Raw genomic sequence first — 24,061 nt, 5'->3', positions numbered from 1 at the left:
CATCCAGGGCTTCCAGCGTGTGTACGACGAGCTGCCAGAGATTAACCTGGATGTGCCCCATGCCCACTCCATCATGGAGTCCTTTACAGACCTCTGCTACCAGGAGTCTGTTATCACCAAACAGTTGAGGGACTCCTGTCCCTCCAGGTCAGTGTGTTGTAAACTCCCTTTCATTTTGYCTCTTGGGTATAGTCAGTCCCTCCAGGATTCTGCAATTGTATTTATGAGCAAAATCAACAATTCCCTGCATATTATACGAGGGTGAATCACTGCACTATTTCTGCATAAGACTAAAAACATTGACCCATCACCTCACTACAAAATAGAGGGCTTGCGATTTCAACCAATCACTGCATAATGAGTAAATCAAGCCACATGTTAACAAACCTTTCCCTCTTCAGCGCATTTGTGACACAAATCATTTCATATTGTCATGCAAAGGGTCAGAATTGCTGCATCAAAATCAAGTGTTTGTCTGCAAATATCACAATCTCAAATCCTAGAGGGGCTGTATAGTAGTCATGTTTTTGAGACTAATCAGATTATGCATACTTAATGACTTCAATTAAGGTAAGAGTTTACATTAATAATGCCATAGTCTGAGTAATATCAAGTTTAGGGTACATGTAAACCCACTCAATTAGTATTTTAATTACTTAATCTAAAGCTTTTCATTAGGCCCCAAGTGTTTTATATTGTAAGGTTGAGGACCCATCTCTCAACTCATTGGTAGCCTATGAAGTACTGAATCACCTGTTCTGTCTGTCCACCAGGGGGCGGAAGCGGTTTGTGAGTGAGGGAGATGGGGGCCTGATCAAGAACTAGTGTGTAGGAGGAGGGGGGGGTTGCTCGGCGTCCCGTCCCCCCCTCTGCCCCTAGATCCGCAGGCCTGAGGCTGGGCAGGCTCGCGGTCAGACTCCCCTGCTTTATCTCCGGCCCACTCATCACCACGACATCAGGTGAAGGAGGACCGAGGAGGCAGGCCCGGGCGATCAGTTTTTTCTCTCTGGTCATTTTTGTAAGAAAGCAAAAAAAAAACCTGGGGTTGATTATTCTTTTCAGTCTGGTCTTTGAGTCTTGAGTTGAGGCCCTGGGTCAATGGAGAAGTGGAAAGAAGATTGTATTGTCTTGTGCTGGCCACGGGTTATTTTGGCTTAACAATTTTTTTTGCTACACCATTGACTGTCTTTCTCAAATTTTATTTTTGCTTAGCATGTATAACGCTCATAAAAAAAAAATACAAAGCATTTGTCAAAAAAGACAACTTGTCAGCATACTGCATCGCAAGCTCTTATGAACTGAATCGCTCTTTGGAATGACATGGACCTCTGCATTTATTTTTGGCCAAAGCTTTCTGTAATTACATAAAGACATGATTCTTTATTTTTCTTTGTTGGTGATTTTGCTCTGTGTCAGTTGGATTATTTATCTGTCCACTCCACGTTTGTATCTCAATCCTAGGCAGGGTTGTTAAACTGTTTTAAGCACAGCAGCAGTCACAAAAGCCTGTCTAGTTTATAACCAGAGCCCAGATCAGGGCCTTCCTCCTTCCCCTTAGTGGAGGACTCTCCCGACTAGTACACTGTAATTGAGTGTCAGAAGTGGGAAATCGGCATCTCGAAATATACAGTACAAATACTCAGGATCTCTAGAACCCCTCTTCCTTTCGCTGAGCTGTTGAYAGACAAACTGGAACACCCTGCAGGCTTTTGTGTTGGTAGTGTGATGTTCAATTCACGAACTCCAACTGTTACATGTCATCCAGTGAAATCTGTTTTAGGCAGACCTGGGTTTAAAAAGTAGGGTTTTTTCAAATACATTATTGCTCTTGATTAGACTTGTCTGGTGCAATGGAAACATTAAATGAGTCTCCCTACCTTTGCCACTCCAGGCAGGCTACATCAAAAGCTTAATAAGTATATGAAAGAAAATACATTTGAACCCAGGTCTGGCCCTAAGAGAGTACGAAGAAAACAAGTCTTATCGCTGATCTAGGGTCTCGTATGAGAATGCAATGGATTTTTCCTGCCTTTGTCGACCAATATGTAAAGTAATAAGCTCCGACTCGTAACGTGAGGGTTCTGGATAGGGAAAACATACAGCTTTTCATTGATAAAAAAAAAAAGTTTTGTAACCAAACTGAGGTTGTGAGTCATCACCCCTGTTTGTTTACATACACTGATTTGGGAATGGCTTTAAGAATGAGCTAGAAGTGAGTGGTCATCGCTCCCTAGGGCTCAGAGGAGGTGCCTGACATCAGCATTTACTCCTAGTCATCCGCTCTGAACCACATGTTCCTGATTGCCATTCTCCATACGCAATCACTTATTTTACAGCGTTTAAATTTTGAAAATTTCATAGCTGATACATATAGGAAAATCCTTAGTTTTGTTACTTATACAAATCACACAACTGCAGTTTGATAAGGATCTCAATCATATTCACAGTTCAATGCATTGTGTCCAGCTTTCATCGCAAAAAGAAAACTGAGGGTTTTTATACATAAGCCCCACAGAGCCATCTTTGTATTACTGTGAACCACTTTAAAAGGTTGAACTGTTTCCAATGCCCTTCCTCATGCAGTTCATTTTACAATTTCAATAAAATTCCATATTTCTCTTCAGTGTAATATTCTTTGGGGACATTTTTGTATAACCAGTTACTATCACATGCTACATGCTAGTGGTAGTCATATGGCAAATAAATGCTCGATCCATACTGGATAGAACATTTATAGGATTGAATGATAAACAATGATCAACACTGGAATGTGTTGCACAACCTGTCCCAATTCGACTACATGAATTTGGATTTTAAAATATCTGCATATTCTGGTTTAGTGAAAACAATTAGGATGGCATAGTCCCAAATGTCATTGCATCAGTAGTTGACTACAGTATGTCCAAAGTATATGGTTTGCATGGATTCAATGTTGTGACCTCTGGCCAGACAACTCGAGCTGGTGTAATCATTAGAGTTGCAACGTTGCGTTTTGCAACAAACGAGTTTAATTTGGACTAATTCGGGTAGGTATTTACCCGTTTCGTTTTCTTCCTTTTAAGAAACGTTTTGCAACAATAGGCGTAATGAATATGCCCCTGGCGTGGGCTGGCAACACTATGTACACGTCAGTGTTTCACGAGAGCTAGGGGACCAGGAAGTAGCGCGAATTATGTGTAGCTGATATGCTGTCCATTTAAAAGGTGAGTTTTTCCATTTACTGTCCATATTACATTTTCTCGGTGCTTTTTTATTAATGTGCTGCATTATTGGCATGAAAGCTTATTTCAAAATTCTGCAAACTCGTTCTAAAACAGGTCTGCCCGATACCTTAGTGACAGCCACCGGTTTGCTAACCATTCATTAGCCAGTTAGCTTTAGCCGAAACGCTTGAATGTATGCTTTGCCTAGCGCCGTTCCTAAAACAATATGTAATACGTTGTAATAGTTAAAGGTATTTCTTTATACAACTTTGCAGGTAACGTTATGTAGTTATTTTCATAGTCGACGAGGCAACATTACACTGGCTAGCAAACTACTACTAGTTAGTACTATACAGTAGTTGCAAGCAATGTTGCCTACTGCTGAAGATGGTCTAAGTAGCTAGCTGCTTTTAGCAGTTGGCTTACAAAACAACGTAATATTCCCCCAGAAGCCAGAAGTTAAATAAAATACAATTTCAACTTACTCTGTAGATTGACTGTAGGCGGAATTCCAGAAGGGAAACAAATATGAATGGTATGTATAAATAAACAATACCCAAACGTAGGTCTGTTGTAGACCCATGTAATTCCACCGCGAGATTTGCCAGACAACTTAAACTGAATTATTCTGCTGCTCTATGTTTGCTACATACTTAAGTCGTTTTTGGTGTTGTAAAAGGCAAGTCGTCAGGAATTGAAGTATCAAAGCCAATGAATAATTTCAAAACGCTGCTTTAACCAGGTGTGGCTCTGGCCCAACCCATCGGTTTCAGTGACCAATTAGAATGTGTTTGCGTTCTAGAAATCGTTGGGGAGGTACTCAGATCCAGACTCATTGCTGGGAAGAAACTAAAGGCTTCTGCATGCTTTGGTTCGGCTGGCACCTAGACGAGTGAACAACTGTGCTCTCATACTCCCTTTAAAGACATTCACTTCAAAAACAAGTGGCAATAGTACTGTGAGATGCCATAGCCAGTATACAAAATAGCCAGAATTAATCAAAGATAGATATAAAATTACATTCTTAAGTTAACTAGGAAGTTTGATGCAGTATTTCTCAAATAAAAAATGTGCATGAAATCAAGTCGTCTATTGTTGAATGACAGCGAACACTTAATTGAAGAATCCCTACTGTTGACCAATGAGCGACGAAGGGGCCTAGACTTCGGCTACCGAAATTCGGCTTGCCTTGAGAAAAATGTAATGTGCACGAAAACTTTTGACACTTTTTTTGCAGTGTTACTTCAGTACCTTGTTGCAAACAGGATGCAGGTTTTGGAATAGTTTTTATTCTGTACATGCTTCCTTCTTTTCACTATGTCAAGTAGGTAAGTATTGTAGAGTAACTTCAATGTTGTTGATCCATCCTCAGTTTTCTCCTATCACCTATAACTGTTTTAAAGTCATCATTGACCTCATGGCGAAATCGCTAAACGGTTGCGTTCCTCGCATGCAACTAAGTTAGGAAGGACGCCTGTATCTTTTCTTCCTCCTCAGCTGGAAGGATGGGCAGGCAGAGGAAGAGAGTGGTGACCGGCGAGGCTGACCCCCCTCCCACAAGGAAAGACGAGAAGCCTGCCACCCTACAACGCAAGGAGAAAAAAAAGAAGCTCGACATTGGCAAAATCTTCATCAACATCTCCATCGGCCTCTGCATCTTCAGCCTTATCTGGTTCTTCTATGCCCTTTACATGCGTTCCTCGCTGGCCAAACGGGTGGTAACTTTGCACCACTCACCTCCTGTCCTCGATGCCAACAGCACCAGCCCTGAGGTGTCCCCTGAGAGGTTTTGGGGCTCCTACCGACCCCAGGTCTACTTTGGGATGAAAACCAGGAGCCCAAGATCTGTTGTCACAGGTACAAGACTGTCGTTTCTCTACATTCACCCTTAAATATTTGCTAATACTATTGACTAAAGTGGCAGTTGGCAATAACTGTGTGTGATATGTGGCAAGCGGTACTAACCTGTTAGGTACTTGCCAGAGGATCACAATGGAAATAAGTTGTATAATATGAGGTTAACACAATAAATTATATCAGGGTTTATGTTAGGAGCCTACCTCTTAAGGAGCCTATCATAACCCCTTAAGGTCCAAGGATCTTATGTTATTTTCAGAGGTAGACTGGCTCTAGCAGCTAAAACAGCCAAATTCTCTTATCTAAACGTGATCGATTCTTAATTGGGAGTTGTTTCTTGAAATATAAAGCCCTTTACTTTCATGTCACATCAAAATCATTTTACAAATGCTAATTATACTGTACACTGTTTAATCCGGCTTTATCACAGTTGCAGCCAACAGTATTTTTCAGTGACAACACGTTTCTGGCGGCCTTCTTCCGTTACACACAGGTGTTCGGAGCATGCTAGTTAGCACAGGGGTACCCTTTGTCTTCCGTAAACACTCGCTGTAACATGGAGATAAGACGGGGTGGGAAGACTAACCCTATCTTTTTATTTCTCAACTGGTAATTGAAGCGAGCTTGCCATTCAGGTGCATAGACAACTAGGCAGGCTTCAGCGCGTCACACACCACTTTGCAATGAGCAGGAGGCAGTTTGCATTTTCAAAACATATACTTAATTGTTTGAAACCTTAACGTTTTACTACATATGAGGCATGTCTTTCCTTGCTTCAAAGTAGCCTAGCCAAAATCCAAACAAACGTGCAGGTAATTCTTTTTTTATAAAGACTTCCATATGCCATTTGAAACCAACTGTATTTTATTGTCCCGTAGCCAAAGGCACAATCCTAGAAAACCCAGACATATTGAAAACCCAGACTATTTGTCTTTAGATCTCCATTCTTTTCCATCAACATTTGTAATGGATATTTTCATCTGTCTCATGAAACCGCTAATTGCATTAGGGAACGAACATTCGCGCATAGCCTGCTTACGGTCTTTTGCGCATTGCTGCGTTTATAATGTGAATACATAATATTTGATCAACATTTTAAACTAAACGTTCGGATCTGTTATATGAGCCTCATTGCTTTTTTATGTTKKTTTTTTTAATGTAGCCTAGGCCTACTGGTTGTATGATTTTGGGATCTATCGTCTCAACTGTCCTTGTCTGTTATATTTCTTTCTCGCACAGAACAAGCTGACCAAAATAATAGGTCAAATTTTCTACTATGGGGGATAGTAGATTGACATTGGCGAGTGATTTTTCTTGTCGTTACTCGTCTCGTTGGCTGCGGGAAAGTAAATGTGGACAGTTATTCGTCAAATTGCTCATCAGAATTCGGTAGGAAGGACACACGCCATTGCATCCTCAAATTGCATGTTTTGTTAAGATGAATAACCATAATGTGATTTATTTCATTCTGAGCACCGTGGGTGGACGCTCTAATCAGGTTACGCACCTAACTGCATATGGATCCGTTACATTTATTAAATGTCCGGTAAATTAAAATGCTGCTGGTCAATGTCCAGCCACATTTCTCTAACGGAAACCCTGGATTATATGGGTTTCCGTTAGAAAAATGTGGCGCCGTACATTTGACCAGCAGCCATTTTAATTTATACATATTTATACATAATCCATGTACATGTTTAACATTTCATATTTTGGGGAATTATGAAATAAATAAAATAAATGATGTGTTTCCATTTCTCTACACCCCAGGGATGATGTGGATGCGTCAGTTCTCTGAGGTGGATGTGAACCTCAGGCACACGTGCGAGCAGGGCGACCGGCTGCAGGGCTATGGCTGGCTGATGCATGACGGCCTCAGCTTTGGTGTGCAGGAGATCCACGACAGCGACTTTACGCTCACCACAGAGTTTGTCAAGCGGATGGGCGGTGAGCACGGAGGGGACTGGACCTGGAGGATCACAGCCAAGCAGCATGTGAGTATGACAGGAAACATTCACACACCTTTAAACCCACCTGGGAATTAACCAGGCATATTTTGTTCTCATTATTTGTCTTACATTGAAAGACATTTGAGTTTTGAAAATTATTAGAATGCTACTGAACACAGATTTTCTCTCCCATTTCACTACGTTTCAAAACATTTTCTCCTTCCTACTGAACATGACCCAGTTCTTCCTTCCCCAGAGTGCGTCTCCCCACGCGCCGGTCATCTCCCTGATGTTCTACGCTGCTGCCGACACCCAGGGTTCCCTGGAGGCCCACGTGGAAGAGAGGAACCGTCTGGGTTCCATCACTGGGTTTTCAGAGGAGCTAGGGAACTTCAAGATCACCTTCCGCAAGCCTGTCGCCGGGGAGTCCCCCAGTGCCAAATACGCCAGGTAGGTACTCTCCCAAACTGCTAACGTTAGCATTTTCTAACCCAAAAACCATCAACAGAGTGAAAGACTTTTGAAAACAGTGGACAAATATGCCACAATAGTCCCTATTAATATAATGTAAATAATACCAAGCAATATGAAGAAAATCAGAAGAAGATTTTCTAAGTGAAAAATAGAAATAGCACATAATCAATCTTTATCAATAAAATCAGTGAGCCTGTTAAGAGGCAAACATGATATGTGAAAGAAATCATGTAGTATGAAACAAAGCATTGCAAATAATAAAGGCACAACTTCTACCGCAATGCATTGAGACACAAAGCAGAGCTAGGACATGTCCTCAGTGTCTGCGATGAAGATGGCCAGCCAAACTGCTGTTCTGGCTCTGATATAAAGGTTTTGTTCAACCTTTTGAGGGACAGAACAGAGAGACATTGATCTGTTCCAGTGGTGAGGACAAGGTCAATAGAGACTCCGATGCATAGAAATTGAAGGAACAGCAAGGTTTCATGAGGAGGTTGCACAATCAAGCCATACTGCAGGCCAGAAAAGAGTGTTGAATAGAAGGTAGGAAGAGCAGGAACACAGCAACCAAAACAAGCCGATCACAAGTGTGTCTGCCATTTAGACAGGAAAGGACAAGGCTCCTTTTCAGTTTTCATTCAACATAACACATCGGTCAGTATGTGGTACTCTTTGTCCCTGACCCTTGGCTGAAGTAGTATGAAGTCACAGGTCTTGCCACTTTCCAGGAGGCCACTGCACTCTGAAGGGTATAAAACCCTATGGTGACTGCAGGTCAAAGATATTGGTGCCTTGCTCCAATTCTGAGAGGAAGCTTTGGCAAAATGAGAACATGAGAGATTCCTGCTACCTTCAGGGTGGTTCACCTTCGTCTTCTCTCCTTCTTTCCTCAGCTACAACTACCTCCAGACCATGTCGCCAGGCTTGGAGAGGCTGACGGACATCGTGAGGAATAGCTTGAACCGCAGATTCGTCTACAGCCCCCCCTCTGGCGAGAAGAGGCAGTACATTGCAGTGGACACCTACAAGCCCCAGCACCAGCCGAAAACAGCCGACCCCAGAAAGGAGAGCGACTTTGTCCTGCACCAGGTCACTGTCCAGACGCCCTTCCAGATTGAGGTCCTGTTTGAGTCTGGTAGCTTCCGCGATCGTCCCAACCAGCTGTCAGCGGCGGCCATGACAGAGGAGCTGGAGAAGAGGAAGGCGGCGTTCGACGCCAAGTTTGAGAAGACGTTCGGCCTCCAGGCCAAAGGCTTGGGCCAGGCCCAGGTGAAGTTCAGCAAGGCGGCGCTGAGCAACATGCTGGGCGGGATTGGTTACTTCTACGGCCAGTCGGTGGTCCAGTCGGTGTACAATGAGTACCCGCTGCTCTACCCCGAGGGTGCCCTGTTCACCGCCGTGCCCTCGCGCTCCTTCTTCCCCCGGGGGTTCCTGTGGGATGAAGGCTTCCACCAGCTGCTGCTCAGCAAGTGGGACCCCCAGGTGACGCGGGAGGCCACGGCTCACTGGTTGGACCTGGTCAATATGGAGGGATGGATTCCCCGGGAGCAGATCCTTGGCGACGAGGCGCGCAGCAAGGTTCCTGCCGAGTTTGTGGTGCAGCGCAACGAGAACGCCAACCCACCCACCCTCTTCTTGGCCCTGCAGAAGCTAGTGGAGCAGCTCCAGGCCAACCCGGACGCAGAGTCCTCACGGCCCACCCTGCCCTTCCTCCGCAGGCTCTACCCCCGGCTCCAGACGTGGTTCGAGTGGTACAACACCACCCAGACAGGCCCGCTGCCCAACTCCTACCGCTGGCGGGGCCGTGACAAGGACACCAACCTCTTCCTCAATCCCAAGACGCTGACGTCCGGCCTGGATGACTATCCGCGGGCCTCGCACCCATCAGCCGAGGAGCGCCACGTGGACCTGCACTGCTGGATGGCCCTGGCGTCGGGCATCATGGCCAGCGTAGCCCGGCTGCTGGGAGAGCCCCACCAGGAGTACGAGCGCACCCACCAGACGCTCAGCGACAACGCACTGCTAGACGAGCTGCACTGGTCAAACCAGCTTCGCTCCTTCAGCGACTATGGAAACCACACGCAGGCGGTGTCGCTGCAGCAAGAGAAGGTGTACGTGCCCCCAGGGCAGCCGAGGCACCAGTTTCCCGTGGCGCGCCTGGTGCGCTCGGTCCGCCGGGCCCCCAAGCCGCAGTTCGTCAATGCTTTGGGCTACATCAGCCTATTCCCCTTCCTGCTGCACGTCCTGACGCCCGACTCGCCCAAGCTAGAGCACATCTTCAGAGACATGAGGGACGCGGACAAGCTGTGGACACCCTACGGCCTGCGCTCTCTGTCCAGGGCCGACCCGCTCTACATGAAACGCAACACGGAGCACGATGCCCCCTACTGGCGGGGCCCCATATGGATCAACATTAACTACCTGGCCGTCAGGGCCCTGCACCACTATGGCAACACTGAGGGGCCATATCAGGAGAAGGCGGCCACCCTCTACCAGGAACTCAGAACTAATATCATGAGCAATGTTTACAGACAGTATGCAGAGACTGGGTATATATGGGAACAGTACAATGACAGCACGGGCAGTGGGCAAGGGAGCCACCCCTTCACCGGCTGGTCGGCACTAACTGTTTTGATAATGGCTGAGCAGTATTGACACTGATGAAAATAAAAAAAAATCTCATCTCGCTTTTTGTAAGATGTTCTTTTACAATGTGCCATTTTTACTCCCTCCATCTGTCTCCTTAATGCCAACAGATGTTAGGTCTATGATTTTAAGATTTTCTTAAATAATATGATTTTCTCAAATGATAACTAAACAACTCCAATGTTCCAATTCTTCACCTTTGGCTGTCTCATTGAGTGTTTGTACAAAGCCCATACCCCAAAGAACGCATGAAAGGTTATTTTTGAATACCCCATATACTTATCAATGAACTCCCCAAGTGCCGCCTGACTGAGAGAAGTCTGTCTGATGGCAGAAACCTTTTAAGAACTATAGTAACAATAGTAGTAGTAAAAGAATAGTCTTGATATAAATCATTCATACGGTATCATATCAAGACTACCGTAGGAACTAATGCACTTTTCAAAGTCAATCATTCAAACGTTTTTTGTCTCCACAGATGTTTTCTGTTGAACAAAATAATACCTGTATTGAGAAATAGTGTATTCAGTCTTAAAATATTTGATCCCCAGTTAATTTTGTTTTTGGTTGCTTTGTCCCGTCATACAATCTTATTTAAGCCAGTATAAAATTGAGAATTAAGTTTTGATTTATTTCGTCAAATGTTTTGCTGCGAACAAACGGTTTCCTGTTAATTTTATCAATGCAAAACAAGACGAAGATGTATTGTATCTCCACTGGTAGCAGATATCCTGAGTGGCACGGAATAACATGAGTAACTTCATTGCGTTGATTGCTTACATCTTCAGTGGAAAGAACAATAAATATGTCAAAACCTTGTGTATTGTGTCTGACTGCTGATTCCTTTTTTCCCCCCAGTGTCTGTGGGAAGGATGATTTACATTCAAAAGTCATTATCGCCTTTTAGGAAAGGCACATTTATTTGCTCAATATCTACCATTGTGTGGTGTTGTTACTCTAGCCTCTGGTTTTGGTAACCAATCATTAAATATTAGCAATTCAATGAAAGTAGCTTTTTTCTTTTAATAGTTTATAGCAGTGCTTATTAAAGTGTATTAAACTACAGCTGTTAATTTACACTTCTGATAGGAATAACCCTCCAGATCAGTAACCGGTGACTGGGTCAATTTGTCTCGCTTTGATTCCTTGCATCCTCTCCTAACCTCCTTTTCAACCATATTGGACGAGATGGTCCATGGATCCTTTCCTGGGAGCTCTTTCTCCGATGGGTTTTAAGAAAGAGGTGAGGAGAGGCGAGGAATCGAGGAAAGATTAATTGAGAAAGAGCCACTATGGGAGCCTGATCCTGGTCCTTTGTCAGACTGCGACACACGAAGGACAGCCGCTGACGTCAATCCGCAGAGAGCCATTGTTTCTGCGGCGCCCGTTACCATGGCGAGGCGTCGTTGTGAAGGGGCCCATGGGCAAATTGGATAAAATGGACAGGCTCGTAGTGCATCGCCGGTGTCAACTTCTTTTCAAGCGTTGACATGCAGAGAGTCGAGACACATACAAACACGACAGGAGCATAGTGTACAGTTGCTAGATCTTTGTTAACACAGCAGTGTGTGTGAACACCATCACAGAGGGCCTGGCTCCTGATTGCACTGATGTTGGTTTCCAGCTTCCACGTGACCCTGGGACAGAATCCTTTCTGGCTTTCATGTTATCACAGCGTTTGATTAGATGTGTAGTTCAAGGTTGGTCTTGGCGCTGTCAGGTTTGCAGTTCTATAAATAGGCCTATGCTCAGTAGGAAGAGGCATTGGCTGTAGCTAGTCTGGCTCCAAAGTGCAGTTAGAGAATGATTGCAAAAGGTGAAAAAGAGAGCAACGCAACATTCAGTATTTATCTTAAAACTGTCATCACCAACATAAAGCAGACATCTTTCATGTGTTAGTGTAATTTCCCTCACTTTTGGGAAGTAGGCTACTGTAAATGTTTTATTAAAAAACATAAGCGCAACTGCCATAGTCCTTATTTCACATTCTGCTAATGGTGATTTATCCTTTTTATTGATATACATAGAGAGAGACATTCATTGTTCATCGTCGTTAGCCCCAATGTAGAATAGGGTTGCAAAAGTCCTGTAACTTTCCCCAAATTCACAGGTTTTCCACCCTACTGATTCCGGGAACATTCCAAACGGAATTTCGAATGTAAAAAAACTGGGAATTTTGGGAATGTTAGCAACCGAAAATTGAGTGGAGTGTGGAAGTGATAGTTCACTCTGTTGTTCAGTAGGGAGGAGATGTGTCAGAGGTACCACATCAGAGTCCGACAGTGCAGAGGGTTTAGCACCGTGGTATTCAGACTTTTTCAGCGGAGACCCTAATTTTTCCGCCAGAATTTCAGTGGACCCCATTTTTTCCCCACAAGAATTTGTTGCAACCCCACCCCAAGTGACACAACCTTAAAATCGGGTCAATTTAGATTTTTACATCAACAAATAACTTTAAATTCATTGCATTTTCATCTCTTATCAAAGTGAAAAGAAACAAATAAGTACATTTACTCAATAACATTGTATCTTTCAAATTTTCTTTCTAAAACAACACATGTATATTGTTCCATACAATAATCTGTACTCTTAATTTTTATCACATTTTGGGGAAACCACTGTAGTTCCCACGCGACTGGTTCCCACACGACTGGTTTAGCACAGTGCTGCTGGGTCTAATACCACTGGTTTAGCACAGTGCTGCTGGGTCTAATGTGCATGGTTAATATATTGTTGCCTTAGAATTTGACCCCTTGACCTGATAATGCAACGCTGGTCATCATGGGCCTTGGGCCTGAGTAAGTGATACATACGGTAGAACCACAAGCACACACCCCTCTCTCTCTCACACACACACACACACACACACTGAGGAAATGTATTCCACATTTCCACATCCCCTCCAAGCAATGGCAGTCAGTCAGAAAAAAATGTGTTAATTCCTTTGAAGAGAGCGGCCCATCAGTGTGACTAAAGCATTCACCGAGCATTTCCCCTGTTCCGAAGACCCCTTTTTTCACACTGAAATGGGATAATAGCCAAATGGCATCAGAGCTCACTAATGTGGCTGCATAATAAACAGATGAGTCAGGCCCGTGGTGTCGGCCTATTCATTGGTGCGTTTTCTCTGTATGGATTTACAGCCAACAATATGTGAGCTTCCTCTGGAGAATTTGTGACTGCCCAATACCCTTTTAGAAGGAAGCAATGTGTTGGGCAAAATCTCACATTTCAATTATTGTATAGTTTGCCTTTAAAAAAGCAAATGACATATGGAGAGCATCATTCAAGTAATGCTGGTTGGAGATTGAAATGAAGAACCCCTCTTTCAGCACAGCTATCTAGAATGCAATGACTAGAAAGTTATGCTAGAGGGAGCTGATTAATAACCAAGTGTGTTTCTTTATTCCAAATGGACCCGTAATCCCCTGCCTCCTACCCCTTAGGACTTCCTGTAGACATGGAAGGCTTGGATAAATGTAAGCAGTATGGTAAATAGCTTTACCTTACCCTCTGATAGGTTGGGTGGAGTTTTGCTTATCCAATCCTTTCAGATCTACAGGAGTGTCCAGGACAAGGGGTCCATTTGGATATTGAACATTGTTCAGCCGGCAGATTTGTACGTCGGGATGTTAAGGGTTAAGGAAATGTTTGGGGTTAAAGGTTAGAGTTAGGTTAATGGGGCTGAGGTTAGGGTGAAAGTTATGGTCAGATTTGACTGTTTTCCCTCACCTTTTGCCCTTTGTCATTTTTTTCTTCTCCCTCTTCCTTTGTTTTGTGTGTAAGAAGTATTTTGACACATTTGTTTGTAAAATACACTGTAAATAAATGTTGATTTGATTTGGTGAGGCATATGGTGAGTCTGACCGACGTCAGGCACCATACAAAATCTGCCGGCCACATATAGCAACACTTCCAATTAATCAAGCTTTTCTGGAGTTGGAGAAAAGCTCTTTTTGAATACAGTTCGACTATCGCTTTACACTTACAATTGAGAAGTGCAGTACATTAGCCCTATAAATGGGTAATTATGCTAATGGCTCAATTTGTGTAAGATGTGATGGTGGTAATGAAGAGTATCTCTAGGCAATTCACTGGCTGTGCGTAGATCCTAAATCATTGTTTCATGCTGGCACGTACATTAGAGTCAATGGAGCGTGTTCTCATAGATACAGGGGAGACTTGTCAGCGGCTTTGTCCTGGGGTGATATGATAATGTGGGAGGGGGGGGAAATCACCTGACTCTCTGCTGACATAGGTTTTCAGATTAGGTGAGAATGCGGGCAGCCTCTGGCTCTGTCTATGAGCTCACGCTATGACGTTTAGGTTTGTTTGTGCGTGTGACTGTGTGTGTGGATTCCACAACACACCCCGTGGCTAAACTGGCCCCTCTGAGCTCGGCTAATGTTTTTCCCTCACTCCCAGCTCCCAAACACTCGTTAGCGCATCTCACAATGATTAAAATGCTGATGTTGACGCCAAGCGGCGGGCGTACACTCTGGTGGCGCCTCGCCTCTGACATCACTACCTCTCCCAGGGGAGCATGGGATGTCGATAGACGCAAGAGCGGAGCGTCGAGTGTGTTCGTCCGTCCGTTAGCAAAACAAAACAACATCCTCTTCCTGCGCAGTACCCTGTCTTCCCTCCCCTCACTAGTTAGGCCTATTGTCCTCACCACCACCGACAACAAATGCCCTCCACACTTTCTTATCTTTCAACATAGAGCTCCCCTGATATGCCACCACACTCACTCCCTTCCTCCCTCCCTTCATTCTCTCACCCCAGGACTGGCTCTCGCCTCTCTCCGTGGCCCTCTCCCCTCCCTCATGCCCAGCACCTCTACCCCTCTGCCCCCTTCAGAAGCCTGCAGTGCATTCCAGCAACCAGAAGCACCCAGCAGCAGCCGCTCCATCCAGTATCTCTACAGTACCCTCACTGCCCTCTGTGCTGGTTATGTAAAGCCTGGCTGCTATAAATAGTGCTCACCCAGGATCTTTTGTCTTTACCTGCTCTTCGCTCTTAGCCCAACAGTTTTATTTCTGGAGTGAAGCTGTGGAAAGCTAGTGCCATGCCGAGCGGCCGTAACCATAGTTACTTTTGTTAGCCCGACCGAGCCTTTGCATTCTCTCAGTCTTGTTGCCTCAGAACAGCTGCAAGTTATTTGTTTGTATTCAGTGTTCTCTCTCGCTATCTATCTATCTGTCTCTCTCTCTCTCTTGTTATTGTGCATCAAAAAGGTGATTGAATCACTGTTTAGCCTATCAGATATCCTTTATTTCGAGCGTGGACTGTCATCATAACCCATTCTACCTGTTGCATATTGTCGATGTATCAAATAAGCAAGCCTGCTTCAAACTCAGCAGTCAATATATGCTTGTAGAATATCTCACAAATGGCAGTCGAAGGCAGTCAGAATGTTGGTCCCTATTGATTTTGAATAGTACAGATGGTTTTTAAGTGGGGTCTAGATTTTGTGTGGACATTTGGGTAGAGCATTTTGTGCCCTTGGAGGTAGTTGTTGCACCTTGCAGAGAAAATCATACAGCTTTCCTCAGCTTTGATTTAACTGTATAATCATCACCCTACTGTACATCTGATTTTTACTGTTCAAGGCCATCTGTCACTCACAACACAATGACAGCCTAGCACTTCAGGTTCTATTTCACCCTAAGTAACTTCCAACCAAGCTAAATATTGCCCTTACCCTCAACATCGACCACAAAGGGTATCATTTCACAGTTATAATTTCACTCTGCGTTCCATTACGCCACTTTAACTTCCAAGCCTCTGAGTAGTTAGGTAACGGCAGGTAGCTGGCATAGGGCCAGTGGGACCAGCAAGTTGGCCTGTCAGAGTGCTACTCGAGCGGGGATCCTGTGGTGAGAGGAGGGCAGGGTTGGGTAGGGGCCCGGCTGAGTGTGAGATGTGTGGGGGTGTTTTGGGGAGGGGGAGGGCTGGGTGAACCGCTGGAGCTGGAGCCCACTGCCACCATCTGCAGTCACGATTGGAGAAAGAAATGCAGGCTCTAATCCCACCGCTGCTGGAGAGGAGAGGAAAAGAGAGGAGAGAAGAGAGGGAAGGGGCGGCCGGGGACAGCGGTGGGCGAGCGGACGGGTGTATTTTAAGAACACAAGGGAAACCTGCCACACCGACCAACAGACAGGGGCCTAGTTACCCGGGCTTCCCTAACCCATCACTCCCACAGAGAAAGAGAGAAAGAGATGCTCCTTCAAAAGAAAAACCACGCTTCCGCTCCTCTCTCCCTCTCTCTCTCCCTCTCTCTCTCTCTCTCTCTCTCTCTCTCTCTCTCCCTCTTTCTCTCTGCTCTCTCCATCACCCGGTGTTTGAATGATGGTATATGTAACTATGCGTGGCCCAACGAGATAGAGAGAAGGAAGGGATAAAAAACACAAAAAAACTTGGCAGCCGAGGCGAGCATCTTGTATTTATAGCGAGTCGTGTTTCCGGCAGAGGTTTCTCCGGTGTTAGCACTCCCAATCCATTTTATTCGCTTCTCTTCAGAAGCTCTATTGTACATCCATCCAGGTTTAGACGGAGATGTTCTCTCATCCGTTGCCTAAGGGGGGTATTTCATATTTTAATGTGGGGGACCTTCTTGTCAGAAATGGACGGGGGGGGGGGGGGTTATAGGATTTCTCCTTCTCTTTTTGTGGTATTGCCACCAAAAACGTGTTGTAATCTAGGTAATTAAATTCAAATGTATCGGTGAATAAACAGCCTATCTAGCTCTTGAGCTCAAGCCTAGATACTGGATATAATTATTATGGTTGTGTTCCCTATATACTACTTTTGATCAGAGCCCTATGGGGACTAAATACAGAATAGGGTGCCATTTTAGGACACAGTCCTGCATTATACAGTATGATAGTGTATGCATTTCATTACCATATGGATGGTTTCAGGAGAGGATTCTCTATGCTCTGTATACAGTCTTCCCTCTATAAGGAATTGTATATAAAGTATTCTCTCTAGTCGCTACCGGGAACTGCATATATCCAATGGGGAGCTTCCATTGACCACAGATGTTATACTTTGATGAGGGTTAATTGGCACCTTCGATTGGCTAAAGAGAGAGCCCATGCTTAACCCTTATCCTTATATAGGTCTTCTAGGCCTTTCAGCGTGCTCTGCAGTTTCCCTCAAGCATCCTGCTTTGTGTGCTCTTTCAGCAATGGGATAGGCACCATGTTGACTGTAGGTCATCCATGATATGTCTCAACTTGCACTCTATTCCCTACATAGGGCCTCTGGTTAAAAATGTTTCACTGTAAAGGAACTAGGTGCCATTTGGTAAACAGCCCAGTATTTTCAATAAAAATCACACCCAGTTCGATAAAAAGATAGCCTGGTTCCAGATCTGTTTGTGCTGTCTCACCAACTTCACAATGACCTAAGGAGTTGACCAGGCTAGGACAGTTTTTAAAGGTCATTATTGTGTGTTTCAACATCTGTAACTTTATTAATAGTGGTGTAGCAATAATTATGTTGTACTTCTATGCTGCGTCCCAAATGGCACCCTTTTCCCTACATGCAGTAGTGCAATAATTTTGACCATGTGCCATGGTCCAAGGTAGTTCACTATATGGGAAATAGGGTGCCATGTGGGACCAACTTTATTCAAAGTGTGCCTCCTGAACCTGGGAAGATATCCTTTCATTCCAGCCATGTTTCCTTTTTTTTAGCACTAGCCAACACGTTGAACATTATTCTTTGATGTCAACACCATGCTAAGATCTAGAACGAGCATCCAATCCTAAAACTAGCCTACCAAATTCCATAATAGAAATCAGACTTCTTTTACACCGAATACAATAACACCTGTGTCTCATTAAACTTTTACAAGCACTAAATTGGGCTCCGTGCAATAATCTCGGGTAAGTGCTGACATTACGCAAATCCATTAGGCTTCTTGGCCCTGTGGTATTTCGCCGGGGAGCAGAGAGGTTAGCGTGCACTCTGCAGTTATCTTAACAGCGTTCTAAACCCCGTGGCTCTAAATGGCACACTATTCCCTATCTAGTGCACTAGCTTCGACCCAGAGCCTGGTCAAAAGTAGTGCACTATATGGTGCTATTCGGGACGGATACCTCTGTGTGATCAGATCTGTTTTAATAGACTTCAATGGGTTTACTTGAAGACATCTCCGAGAGACGTAACATTTCGAGGCCCTAGAATTAGAGCAGCTAGAGGCACGTCACTGAGGTGAAAACGATTTGTTCCAGAGAATGTCAAAGCCTCGCTGGCTGGCGCGAGCAGTAGCGCATTAGGCTATTATCATAACTTAGAAAGTGGACGGGGAGTGCTCCTCTCTCCATATGCAGTTACGGCAACGATTTTGAAGATCCATTCTTACTCTTCAAATCGGTGTCATTTGCGAGCTAGGAGAGAACACAACTGAGATAGCAAACCATGTGTGTTTTATTTGAAATTCAGTTCAAATTGCCTACTCCCTCATGCATTTGGCTTCAGCGAGTTTAGGTAGGCTATACCATTACCACTTGTCATCATATTGCAATATGTAGCCTAGACTATCGTTTTCGATACACTTGTGCAATAATATAGATTACGTGTTAAATTAATTAAGCAGGGAATATGATCTAATGAGCTTCCATAGCGTTTAAACGGTGACAGTGCTCGAATCTGCACTGGCATGTTCCTGAAATCACCCATGTAAGGGCGATGGAATGTGGCTATACAAGGGTGCTTTCAGGACCGTGGACAGCGCAACGACTGATTTGCGCTGCCGGTATGAAAGTGTACACTGAGTGTACAAAACATTAAGAACACCTGCTCTTTCCATGACAGACTGACCAGGTGAAACTCAATATTAGGAAGGTGTTCTTAATGTTTKGTACACTCAGTGTTTATCGACTTTTTGATATCATAGAAAGGAAACTCATGCACATAACTGTTTGTCCACTCGATTTAAACAACTTTCCCCATAGGGACATGTGCTACATCGCCTCTATGGACCCAGCATCAGATAGTGAAAATAAAACGCCTTTTTTATTGTTTGAAATGTCAACGTCTGTGAGGACAGGTTGGTTCAACCACTGAACACTTCGGGGTATTATCGATTTCCCCCGCATACCTGAAAGGCCAACCCTTTAGATAGCCTAGTGTTTTGTAGTTTAGGCTCTCAGCACGGTGACAACACCACCACAGCGGTCACGTTTGCTATTAGACAACGATGGAAGTGAATGAGTGAAAACAGTTCAGTGCTGAGCAGCAGCAGCGTGTAGGAAGCAATTACCAGCAAGGACTTTTCCTGAGTTGCATTTATAAAAGAAAACAGCATCCAGGCCTACCTTTCTGTCGCCCACATGTGCTCAGTGGGGCCACGACATTAGAACTGATCGAGTTTGAAGTAGCAGCAGCTACACTATATATACAAAAGTATGTGATACAAAAGTATGTGGACATCCCTTCAAATGAGTGGATTCGGCTATTTCAGCCACACCTGTTGATGACAAAATTGAGCACACAACCATGCAATCGCCATAGACAAACATTGGCAGTGGAATGGCCTTACTGAAGAGTTCAGTGACTTTCAACGTGGCACCGTCATAGGATTCCACCTTTCCAACAAGTCAGTTCATCAAATTTCTGCCCTGCTAGAGCTGCCCGGTCAACTGTAAGTGCTGTTATTGTGAAGTGGAAACATCTAGGACCAACAATGGTTCGCCCGTGAAGTGGTAGACCACACAAGCTCACAGAATGGGACCACCGAATACTGAAGCGCATAGCTCGTAAAAATCGTCTGTTGCACCACCCACTACCAAGTTCCAAACTGCCTCTGAAGCAACGTCAGCCCAAGAACTGCTAGCCGGGAGCTTCATGAAATGGGTTTCCATGGCTGAGCAGCTGCACACAAGCCTAAGATCACCATGCTCATTGACAAGCGTCGGCTGGAGTGGCATAAAGCTTGCCGCCATTGGACTCTGGAGCATTGGAAACACGTTCACGCTTCAATCACGCTTGAATCACGCTTCATCATCTGGCAGTCCAACGGACTAATCTGGGTTTGGCGGATGCCGGGAGAACGCTACCTGCCCCAATGCATAGTGCCAACTGTAAAGTTTGGTGGAGAAGGAATAATGGTCTGTTTTTCATGGTTCGGGCTAGGCCCCTTAGATCGAGTGAAGGGAATTCCTAACGCTACAGCATACAATGACATTCTAGATGATTCTGTGCTTCCGATTTTGTGGCAACAGTTTGGGGAAGGCCCTTTCCTGTTTCAGCAGGACAATGCCCCCGTGCACAAAGTGAGGTCTATAAAGAAATTGTTTGTCAAGATCGGTGTGGAAGAACTTGACTGGCCTGCACATAGCCCTGACCTCAACCCCGCACAGAGCCCTGACCTCAACCCTATCAAGCACCTTTGGGATGAATTGGAACGCTAATTGCGAGCCAGGCCTAATTGCCCAACATCAGTGCCGACCTCACTAATGCTCTTGCAGCAATGTTCCAACATCTAGTGGAAAGCCTTCCCTGAAGAGTAAGGCTGTTATAGCAGCAAAGGGGGGACCAACTCCATATTAGTGCACATGATTTTGGAATGAGATGTCCGACGAGCAGGTGTCCAGATACCTTTGGTCATGTAGTGTTCAACAAAAATCTCAAATGTTTCAAGGATTAGGTCTATAACCTCTGTTATAAGGTGACCCAATGCCTCTCTTTTGAGTTTAAGGTGTGTCATCTTTTGATGTGAGCAAGTGCATTGCCTAGATAACCTACAGGTTGCATCCCAACGGGCACCCTATTCCCCATGGGCCCTGTTCAAAAGCAGTGCACTACAAAGGAAACAGGGTGCCTGCAACTGTTACCTTTTTATGTTATACAAGCCCATGGTAAAATTTTCAGAACCAGTTAAATATTAATGGGTGCAGTAACTTCAGCTGCCACAATGGAAAGGGGGTATTGCTTCTTCCTTGGCTACATCACAGTTAACTTGATTTGTATAATATCTCTTCTATTAATCCTACAGTGTAATGAAATTGATGCTTAGTAGCCTAACCGTAACGTCATATGGCCTAAAGCCTTCCCAATCGTAATTTGTTTAATTTATGAGAAATTAAGTTATTAAGTGTGTTGATTGGTGGCAGAAGACATTGTACATCTCCACACGGCATCGAATGACTGTCTAAAAGCTACCATGTTTTCTAGTCGACCGAGTTAAATGCAAGAACACTTGCCATGCCACTGCCATGATATATTGTTATCATGATTTGATAAATCAAGCGTTTATTCTCAGACATAACATTAACATACCCGATGGTAAATCAATGGCAGTCTCTCTCGCAGATCCAAGAGACTTGTTGCAACGTCAGAATCGTAACTCTCCTTTTTTKGGGGAAGCCCGTCACATCCTCTGTCCATGTATGGGCATGAAGTTTACACGCAGCGGGGAATCCTCTCACTGGAGCCGATGAATGGGGGGAGGGTTCTATCGACCCGCCGGAGTGTATATAAGGAGAGGCAAGGGAAGCCACTGGTGTGAAACCTACCCACAGCAACAGATAGCCGAAAAGCTACAAAGCGATACAACACGCAGTCATCTGGACAAAAAGGAAATTTCGAAATATTTATTGACACCCTTTTCCTCATACGACCACCAGCACATTTTCGGGGATAATTGACGACCCGTGCATCAGAGGGGAAAGGACACATAATTTGTATTTGCTTTGTTTAGTTTTTTTTAATCTACCTACACTTACCTGGATTGACAGACTTGAAATCAATCTCGCAATCATGCTGAATAACATGGATTTGAACTCTAAAGATTCCTTCTACCCTCAGTTTGAGAATTGTAACGGTTCTTCCCTGGGGATGGAAAATAGCGCTCGGAAAGATACCCAGGAGATGTTTTCGGACGCAGAGAGAGGAGCACCTGCCCAGTTTAACCATGGTAAATTCGCAGTAGCCTCTTGCTGCATTGCATAATGTGATAAATCAATATGCATGCATTGATAGTTTGAATAACATAGTTTGTGGTTGCACATTGTGATTTATTAAAAACATCGCATGGATTTAATGTGTCCCATTTGCAGCGGTGCATGTTACGCATGTATGCTTATTGATTACATAACGACTTTAATTTATGTGCATTTATCAGTCTAAAATCAACATTTGTAATGACAAACTTTCCCTCTTTCTTTTTCAGAGGGAGCACCTGTAACCCTGAAAACCGAGGCCTCCAACTCAGATTTCGCCTTTAATTCCTGCGAGGCGCCCAAAGGCAGCTACTCCTCCTCCCTCGCCTACTCAGGCAGCTTCTATGTGGAGGCGACTCAGGGGGGGCCGTGCAGCACAGAGACATTGCTCAACATGATCACAGAAATTGTCGGTATTTCTACGTTACCAATCTCCGAAGTTCAACTGAGCACCATGGACAGCAGCAGCTTCGGCGACGCCGGCGTCCAGAGGCAATCCTCCACCTGCAGCGCCACCCCGCCCCTGTACTCTCCGGGGCAGACATGTCCCAGCTACCCCGACGGTCAATCCGGCGGCCAAGCTCAAGATTCAGCCTCTCCCCAGGTGAGCTTCGGCTCCCCAGCTCAAGTCCGAAACCAGAACAGCACCACCGAGCCACAGTCAGAAGCTGCGTCTTTTCCAGTAGTGGTCAAGAATGAGTTCGAGAGCAGCTGTTACGAATGGGGCACGTTCAATAAATCGGACTCCTATTTGGAAACGGGCTTCCAATCATCAGAAACGTTCCCGATGTCCACTGACTTCCCGTCTGACCAACAAGTGGATGTAAAGGAACTTTTGGACTCATTTTCCCCCATGTGTCCTAACCCAGAGATGGAGTTCAAAGTTGAAGGYGGAATCAAGCAGGAGCAGTGCTATTCTGACACCTGCTCTCAGAGTTTCTGCAGTTCTCTTTACTCCAACTACCCAGTGCCAGTCATGGACCTCTCAACCAACAACCTCCTCAAGCCAGCTATGTTTCCCAACATTGAACTTCCGCCATTATCTAATCAGTGCGATTCGTCTTGCCAGCTTACCTCACCAGCTTTACCCAGTACTATAGACTCAATTCTTTACTCCTCCCTATTGCCAGACTCCTTTGCCCAAAGTTACACGCCGCGCGCGCAAAAGGCACCGCGTGTCAGGAAAAGCCCCGCGGCCTCCACCGGGCCTGCCAAAGAGAAACCCTTCACCTGCCCCATGGAGAACTGCGACCGGCGCTTCTCCCGCTCGGATGAACTCAACAGGCACATCCGCATCCACACCGGACACAAACCCTTTCAGTGCCGCATCTGTCTGCGCAGTTTCAGCCGTAGCGACCACCTCACCACCCACACCCGGACTCACACGGGAGAGAAGCCGTTCTCCTGCGACGTATGCGGCAAAAGGTTCGCCCGGAGCGACGAGAGGAAAAGGCACGGTCGCGTGCACCTGAAACAGAAAGAGAAGATGGAGCTGAAGCCACAAGTGATCAGCGCGTGGCAATTTACTCTTCCGGAGGGAATTTGAAGAGGCACCACTACGCACACGAGTAGCTCTGTCCACACAACATTACAATCTTTCCGTCGAAGATAAAAAGCTTGACAGTTCATTGCTGATTACAGGTCGACGTATCAATGTTTGCGGTGTGACATATAGGTCGAGGGAAATTGGTTTGACTGTGAAAGTCTCTATAGGGAGTCTTAGAATAAGGATGTTTTGCGAGTTTGATTTGCATAATGCTATATCGGAAAGTGAATTGTGAAAAGGGTCTGCTCTTTCGACCCTCGTTTACTTGCTGCTGCTGACTCTATGCAACACATGCATAACTTGATTGTAAAACCTTCCCGAGTTGACAGCTCAACAGACACTTGTTGTATTTCTCTGTTACAATCAACCAATTTGGTCATGCCAAACCAAACACCAAGGCATCATAACAAATGCCTGCAGCAGTTCAGCACC

General features: G+C 44.9%; 3 protein-coding genes across 5 annotated transcripts in view; all 3 read left to right on the top strand.

Moving 5' to 3' along the window:
- The window catches only part of LOC111964413 (programmed cell death protein 4), a 30,159-nt gene extending 29,291 nt beyond the window's left edge, over nucleotides 1–868 (top strand). Inside the window, exons 11-12 of the mRNA XM_023988315.2 lie at nucleotides 8–147; nucleotides 774–868. Coding sequence (XP_023844083.1) covers nucleotides 8–147; nucleotides 774–825 — 192 coding nt within the window. The 3' untranslated portion in view covers nucleotides 826–868. The remainder of the gene's footprint in view (nucleotides 1–7; nucleotides 148–773) is intronic.
- Nucleotides 869–3,117: 2,249 nt separating this feature from the next.
- Nucleotides 3,118–10,712, top strand: LOC111964400 (mannosyl-oligosaccharide glucosidase). Of its 3 annotated transcripts, none has more exons than XM_070443724.1 (5): nucleotides 3,118–3,203; nucleotides 4,701–5,060; nucleotides 6,831–7,054; nucleotides 7,266–7,459; nucleotides 8,377–10,712. In XM_070443724.1, exons 2-5 carry the CDS (start codon nucleotides 4,709–4,711, stop codon nucleotides 10,136–10,138), a joined length of 2,532 nt encoding a protein of 843 aa, XP_070299825.1. In that variant the 5' UTR covers nucleotides 3,118–3,203; nucleotides 4,701–4,708; the 3' UTR covers nucleotides 10,139–10,712. The 3 variants fall into 3 exon arrangements, with proteins under 3 accessions (XP_070299825.1, XP_070299821.1, XP_070299823.1); XM_070443720.1 differs by having other exon boundaries at nucleotides 7,251–7,459; XM_070443722.1 differs by lacking the exon at nucleotides 3,118–3,203 and adding an exon at nucleotides 4,511–4,531 and having other exon boundaries at nucleotides 7,251–7,459.
- An 11,112-nt stretch (nucleotides 10,713–21,824) lies between these two features.
- On the top strand, nucleotides 21,825–23,713 carry LOC111964390 (early growth response protein 1-B). Its single transcript, XM_023988286.2, has 2 exons — nucleotides 21,825–22,058; nucleotides 22,314–23,713. The coding sequence occupies exons 1-2, from the start codon at nucleotides 21,902–21,904 to the stop codon at nucleotides 23,627–23,629; spliced, it is 1,473 nt and encodes a 490-aa protein (XP_023844054.1). The 5' UTR covers nucleotides 21,825–21,901; the 3' UTR covers nucleotides 23,630–23,713.
- The last annotated feature ends 348 nt before the right edge of the window (nucleotides 23,714–24,061 follow it).

This window comes from Salvelinus sp. IW2-2015, linkage group LG1 (assembly GCF_002910315.2).
Source record: "Salvelinus sp. IW2-2015 linkage group LG1, ASM291031v2, whole genome shotgun sequence".
Taxonomy (NCBI): domain Eukaryota; kingdom Metazoa; phylum Chordata; class Actinopteri; order Salmoniformes; family Salmonidae; genus Salvelinus; species Salvelinus sp. IW2-2015.
Note: the sequence above shows the minus strand (reverse complement) of the source record. Positions and strands in the feature narration are given on the sequence as shown.